At 49.0% G+C, this 7337-nt stretch overlaps 1 protein-coding gene across 1 annotated transcript in view; it reads right to left on the reverse strand.

Annotated features, from left to right (window-relative positions):
- Nucleotides 1-6696, reverse strand: part of NOTCH2 (notch receptor 2) — an 87804-nt gene extending 81108 nt beyond the window's left edge. Inside the window, exon 1 of the mRNA XM_032998544.2 lies at nt 6504-6696. Within this exon, the coding sequence (XP_032854435.2) occupies nt 6504-6585 (82 nt within the window). The 5' untranslated portion in view covers nt 6586-6696. The remainder of the gene's footprint in view (nt 1-6503) is intronic.
- Between the last annotated feature and the right edge of the window lie 641 nt (nt 6697-7337).

A 7337-nucleotide genomic window follows, 5' to 3' on the forward strand; every position in this document is an offset into this window, starting at 1 on the left:
TGGCTTCTTATGAAGTGGGCAGGCCACCACTTGGTGAAAGTACCACCCCATTTCTAGCACACGTCGTAGCCAAGTTTGAAAGACTCTCCAGACAAGGGCTCTAAGTGCATGTGAGACGAATGTTATTGGCTCTACGACCCAGCCTAGAGTCCATGCAAACCCTTGCACGTGCCTGCAGTTAGACACAAATTCTAACCTGACATTTAACCAGCCTACCAGGACTATTTTCCAAGGACGGAGGAAAAAAATAGGTAGCCACTGCCATAAAATCAGCATAAGCAGAAAGCATTACTTACAGAAACACTATAGGAAGTACTGCGATTCTCAGCATCTGAATTCACTAAAGTTAACACTTGACTGGAATTCAGTTTCACCCAGGTTTAATCTTTTTGGCTAGAGACAGTTAAAGCAAATCTAGAAGGGAAAAAAAAGCTGTGTTTCTGCCTTATCGTTCTTTCAGATGCAGAGACGATCTGGAAGTTGTGATCTGGTTTCTATATTTCATCTGCCCACTATAAATTCAGATACTTTCTAGGCCATAAATTTAAAAGAAATTAGTGATGGATTAAGATCAGAAGCTGTAAGTGTCAGAGTTCAGCTTTTAAGAGAGAAGACCGCTATAGGGAAACAGAGCCACAACCAGAGAAAATCTGAAAGGGCTTTGTTGTAAATACTAAAAGGAAAGCAATGCCAATAAACTCCTTACCCACAAGTTCAGAAAAAGTCAAACAGAAATAAAAATGCAAAATACCAAAACAATTAATGCTGTGAGGAAGAAACGTTGTAAAGCTGGTTTCCTGTAGCTTTGTGGTTGATTATCCTGTATCTAAGAAGGTGCAGACTCTGACCAAAGGTTTTACTTCAAGTAAAGGGAGAACAGTATTCTGGTAGAGAACACGGTTGAGCTGCTAGTACAGCCTTCTCCTTGAGAGGACACTATATGGATCTGCCTCTCTTCCCTTTCTGTCCATAAGTTTTCCATTAAGTTCTCAGAAACTCAGTATCTCTTAAGAACCTCGACCTGCATCATATTTGGTTGAAACTTCTCCATAGGTTCAAAAGCTCTCTTGTGGGAGAGGGTGGAAAACAACCTACCTGAACATAGAAGAAAAAATCAGGCTAAAAATGCATTAAAGACTAGAAAGAAAACTAAAGGACAAAATAGGTTTCAACAACCTTTACATACTCAGTGGATCTTCTGTCTTGATTGACAATCATGAGAAAAAGCCCATCATTTCAACTGTGTTACCCATCTTATACGAAGAGAAAGGAGGAGAAAGGATTCAAAGCCCTCAAACAGCAGCGGCATGGGATACATAGGGAATCCTTACGAAAGCTCAGGCTGCTTGCCAGTGGCGGATCGACTCTGAAGAGGACAACCATCAGCATGGTCAGAAACACCAGCTACACTAAAAATCAAGGGGTCTCAAATTCCAAGGGAGAAATACACAGCTTCTGATTCCCCTCGAGAAAAACAAAGCATGAAAAAAGAAGCTAAGAAAATGCTGAAACATGAGGTGCAATTCTGGAGGAAGATCGGTAGGTCCTCAGTGTGCAGAAAGGGACAAAATCCTTCCACAGCAGAACCTCGCACCACACAAACAGCTGCTGAAAAAGCTGGTAAGGAATAAGAAGCACTGCACATATGGAGAGAATACCCGAAGATAACCAGATTTTGGAGGAAAACCGCGAAGGAGTGATAACTAATTATGCTATTCACTAACCTCAACAGATTACAGTTCCAGTAAGATTACGTACCAGGGAAAAACCCAGTTAAAAAGTGCTAGCTGAAAATATGAAAAAAGCTCCTTCTTTTTTTCTTACGAACGGATTGCCACATGGAAGGTAAAGGAAGCAAACTAGTAAAAGCCTCATATTCAACTCATTTAGAAAATGTTAACATTTTGGGGAATTTAAACACGCCAACCAGTTCACGTTTCACAGACAGGGTAGTAGTTACTGACAAAGTTTGTCTACAAGGCATGGAAATAGTCTGTAAAGTAAAAGTGCTCTAATCAGATTATTAAGACATCTCCGCTGTTTTTACACACAAAAGCCTGAAATCAATTGGATAATGCAAGACTCATCAACTGAGAAGCTGAGCAGAGCTCAGAGGAGTGTGAAGGCACTCAGGCAATGTCCTATAGCTTTTCAGAGAGAAAACCCCAATATCTAGACTGGTTCCCTTCACTAACTTGTCTAAATAAGTGCTAAAAATAAATGAATAAATAGAGCAAAAACAAATACTTAAGTGGATTTTAGAAGAACAAGACTGTAAGAAGAAAAAAAAAAAAAAAGATTTAGTAGTTCTTCAGGGTTTTTTTTAATTTCAGAGTGCTAACAGCAAATCTGACTACATTAAGCTCTCAGACACACTGCATGCCCTGTCATCATGTTTCAAATCTCTCCTCCAAACATCTAGGAACCGGCAAAAACTACTAATTTGCCTTCCTAAGAACAGAGCTGGGAATCACTGTGCAAATTCACAGATAGGGTTGAATTCTTCCTATCACCAGGGTCTTAGGCCTAAGAGGCTGCAGGAGGACTGCTATTTCTACCAGATGCAGCTACAGTTCATATGACACCATTCCTGTTGAAAAACTACCAGGAAAAGTTCAAGCCATACTACATACTGAATTCAGGATGTACTTGTAATACAATTCAAAAGTCTGTCAGTCACCATATTCTCCATTTCCTTACACAGCTACTGTTCCCTGCCTTTCCTTACTTTCAGTTTTCCAAACAAAGCCAAAATGCCTAAAATCCAACAACATGCAACATAAAGCATTTAGGGTTTTTTTTTTAAAAAAAAAAAAAAAAAAGTTTTCAACAAAAAAATGTAGGGAAGGCAATTAAAGAGCTGAAGAGGTATTGGTGTTTCCATGGCAATCTGGCAGACGGGAGCCATGCTCACGTCTTCTTCAAAGTCTTCCGTCATTCTCCAGCACTAAATCTTTATTAATTTGAACATTAAGCATGTTTGCCTGTGCAGAAATGCTAGCCTGATACTTGTGCTGAGCAGCGCTTCTGCAGCCGTCCAGGGTGATGTCAGAGAAACGAGATGAAGGCTTGCTGCATGGAACAAACAGCAGATGCCTGTGCCATTTTGAGATACAAAGCTCTTTTTTCATCCTCGTAGCGGTCTAAAAAAAGGATATGTGCCCTAGGAACAGACTATTTTCTAAACAGAATGAACGATTATTTCTGCAGCTCTCAGATGACCCTGTTTAGAGCACTGTTTCTTCTAGATGGGCGCTGACAGCCCTCGACTTCTGTTGGCAAGATGATTTCAGAGTAAATTCATAGAAACTAAGAATATAACCACAAAAGGACTTTTTAACACAGATGCTTAGGGAAGCTCTTTTTTCCTCCCCAATACGGATGACATGTCCCTAATGTGTCCCGAAGGACTGTATCATTCCGCTGCTTAACAGTCATTAGCCAAGAGTACAAACTTAAAGGACACAATGTTACACCTGGAGTTACAAATTGTGACCGTTTGGTTTTGCTGTTAAGTAAGATTCCCAAGTCCAGAAGGAAGAGGCTGCCAGAGTCCTGCTGCCCCTTCTTCCCCTGCTCCTTGCCCGGGGTTCAAACCCCAGCTGCCGGTCCCCTCTCACAGCACGGATACCATTTTTGAAAATGGGAGAAGCTGAAGAGGGCCAGAGCATCTTGAAGAGCATTACCCACTCCCTGAAACATCAGCAAGACACCTAAAAAAAAGGGAGGGAGGGAAATAACTGTGGAAGCCGACAAAAACCCAGCCCACCCACCGTAAGAGATTCTAGCGCCAAATGCCACCCGAGGCGTGAGTCCTCTTTTCCCAAGGATTCAAGTCCTGAGAACGTCAGCAAGAAGATCTTCACGTATTTCTAATCTGACTAAGAGATGCCCTGCAGGAAGTGATGCGAGTGAGCCAGATTCTCATCACACTCCCTTTTGAAAGTCTAAATCAGCAGCTTTGATAAGAACAAATTCGATAGACAGTAACACCTTCAAAAGATCAAGTAAAACTTGTTCTTCTGTAAGCAAATCCCTATCAAGCAGACCGGCATTGTCAGTGTTATCTGAAGTCCTCAAAAGTTTCACTGTCTGAATACTGAAGATCCCAAACTGCAGTCCACATCAACGCACTGCCTTTGTGCTGCTCTACACTAGAAGTGGATTGCAACCTGTCAGAAATATGGGCTGAGAGCCAACAGCAACCTGGTGAAACCGGGCTTAGCAAAACCCAAGTGTTAATAATGACAGTGGGTAACTAGGGTAGGCTTTACAAGTGAGGATTCCGGTTTCGCCCATTGCTGCCTGATCCGAAGAGGAGCAAATCGTTCACAGCAATTATCAGGAGAGTATCCTCACCAAAAGCGCAGGTGTTGCTGCCCCACCCCAGCTTACTGCAACTTCAACTGCAGCCTTTTGCAAAACTAAACAACGGCTCAACTGGAAAAGCAAGTTGCTACGCCACTGGGCTTGCATGATGAGGCAGAGTTGAGTAGTCCAAACCATAGCACTTAGTGCATCCAGGAGCCTCCTATTTATTGACCAAGAGGGCTGACATCAGATACCTGCCCGCTCTTGCACAAGAGCATCAAGACAGTTGAATATGCACCTGAAAATACCCTTTCGGTGACTTCATCTTTCCCTTTCCCATTCATTCAAGCCACAGCTCCCACTCCCAAGAACCAGATGCAGGTCAGTATCTCTTGAATTTTCAGTCTAGATTTGTCATCTCTGACAACCAGCCTTTGTTTAGCACGGGGAAGAGATTTCACCCACAACGCCAAAAACTTCTGCAGCATGGGAGGACCTTGGCTGGCCTGGTAGGTATTGATACCCAGTCAAGTGACAAGAAGCAATACCACAGCTACTCCTCCTCTCCGCCCCTGTCAGAGAAGGAATAGGTAGGGCTAGCAATAAACCAGTAAGTTACCAGTATGAAGGTACAGTTTAACTAAGTGCACATGACATTTAGCCTTTGCAAAAATAGCATTTTGCCATCTTCCTGGACTGCATAAGCCACTTCCAGAAATAAGAGTCCTACTATGCACCACACCTCTAGCCTACCAAAAGAACATATTTCTGAATTTGTAAGACACCTACCCTTGAAAGACCCCTTTATTTTTCCAGTCCCTTTTGAGCAAATCTGGCCAAAACACATTCATAAAATAGCTTTTTTGGTGGTTTTGGGTTGTTTTTTTGGTTTTTTTTTTTTTGACTCCAACCACCTTCTTGCAACATATTGGTCAAACTAAGTCAGATTTCAGAGGGGGTTACTGAAAAAAAAACCCCAAACAAACAAACAAAAAAACACCCAAACAAACAACATTTCTCCCAGGAGACAAATAATGATCATTTCAAAGTCAAAACAGAAAGACTGATTAACCTGACTACTCTGTATCCAAGACAGCAGTAGCGGTCAAAATTCTGCAGACGCCAGCTTCCACTCCCAACCATACCAACAAATAAAATTGCTGAAATTACCAGCGTCTCACTCGGTCACGCACTAAACAACTTCCACTACCACTTTCTCCCATCGCTGCGCTCTCCGCCAGTCCTCTGAAGAGCAGTTCAGCCTCTCAGGAGCAAAAAGGAAGAAAGACTGAGAAGTCACATAAGCGATCAGTGACTGCTGGTCCCCGAGAGCTTTAGCGCGCTGCAAGGCTGCGCGTTACTCTGGGAGAGGCGTGAAATCCATCGCAGCCCGACCGCTACGGCCGTGGACCGCGTCCCCCAGCCCGGCTGCAAAGCGCCTTGCAGATGCCAACACGTAACGGGGGACAGTGACAAAAAGCAGGAGTTCCTTCCGATGGGCACACACGGCTTCGTCGCGCCTGAACCGATCAACAGTGAAAAAGAGGAGAATACGTAGAAATTCCTTCTGGATGCGTAGATATTTCCTCAACAAAGAGGCCAGAACGAACGCGATGCATAGGTATTTCAAGCGGCGGAAAGCAGCAAACCATTTTCTCCCGTGTTTTGAAATCGAAAAACCTCAAGCACTCGGGCCGTTTTTGCAACTGTACATATATCACTGCCGCGCACTGCCAGCGGCAGACGACTTCCATTTCGCTTTTCCGTTACGTGTAAACCCCCCCCCCCCCACACGGGAGAGCAGCCCCCCACGGGAGGGACCTGCACCGCCACCCGCGGGGCGGCCGGGCTCGCAGGTGAGCCGGGGTGGGGGCGTGGGTGTGTGTGGGGGGGTCACTCCGCACACAAAGAGGCGGGGGGCACCCGCCACGCGATGACACCCCACGCGCGGCCGCCCCCCCCCCACTCCTCCTCCTCCTCCCCCAGACTCGGGTCCCCTTCCCCGTCCCGCCCGAGGGAGGAGGGTGACACCGAGGCCGGCGCGGCCACGTTCGAAGCGGCGCCGGTCCCCCCCCGAGACGCCGGGCCACGCAAGGGGCGGCTCCACGCAACCCCTCAGCCTCCCGCCGAGGAGCCACCCGCGCACCGCCTCAGCCCCACAGCCCCCCCCACCCCACCCCCACGCCACTCACCGGCCGCGGGCTCGGCGCGGCTGAGCACGGCCAGCACCAGGCCGAGGAGGGCGGCGAGCGCTGGCCCCGCTCCGCGGGCCATGGCCACGGCCCCGCTCCCGCCGCCACGGCCACGGCGCGACACGACGCGGAGGGATCTACCCGGCCGCCGATGGCGCCTGCAGCCGCCCCGCGCGGAGGGACACGGTGCCGAGGAGCGAACCGCCCGCCCCCGCTTCCTCCGCCGCGCCGCGCCGCGCCACGCCCCGCACCGCCGCGCCACGCCCGCCGCCAGGGGGCGCCCGCCCCGGCGGGCGGAGGGGCGGGGCCCGGACAGACGGACACCGGGCCGTGGGTGCGTGGGGCTGGGCCGCGGGGACGGAGCGGCCGGCGGCGGGGACACGCTGCGGTGCCCCCCGTGGGATGGTGGCAGCGGGGGCCCGCGGGGGACGAGGGCGGGGAACTCCCACCGGGCGCGCTGCCCTGTGCGCAGGGGTGGGGTGCGGGCAGCCGCCGGGCAGGGGTGGTGGCGCGTTGCCCGAGGGCAGGGACCAGTGGGAAGAGAAACCCCCAAACCAGCATCGCCCGCCGAAGGTTGGCCCTGGCGGGAAGGGGACCCTCCGGAGTGGGTGTACGAGCTCACCGCCCCACGGCTCAGCCCCGCGGCTGCTGGTGCTGCAGAAAGCCCAGGAGGGGACCTGGGTTCCCACGGAAGGGGTCCTGGGAGGACAGCAGCCGAATTCAACCCCGGGATGCCTCCCAGTCCTCAGCCGTCATTTAAAGCGTTAAAAATCCTCCTCCCCTGGCTCCAGCTCCCTGCGCGCACTGAGAGCCCTTTGTGCGCGGGGCTGACAC

The sequence above is a fragment of the Tyto alba genome, unplaced genomic scaffold (assembly GCF_018691265.1).
Source record: "Tyto alba isolate M040663 unplaced genomic scaffold, T.alba_DEE_v4.0 Super-Scaffold_1000006, whole genome shotgun sequence".
NCBI classification, from domain to species: Eukaryota; Metazoa; Chordata; class Aves; order Strigiformes; family Tytonidae; genus Tyto; species Tyto alba.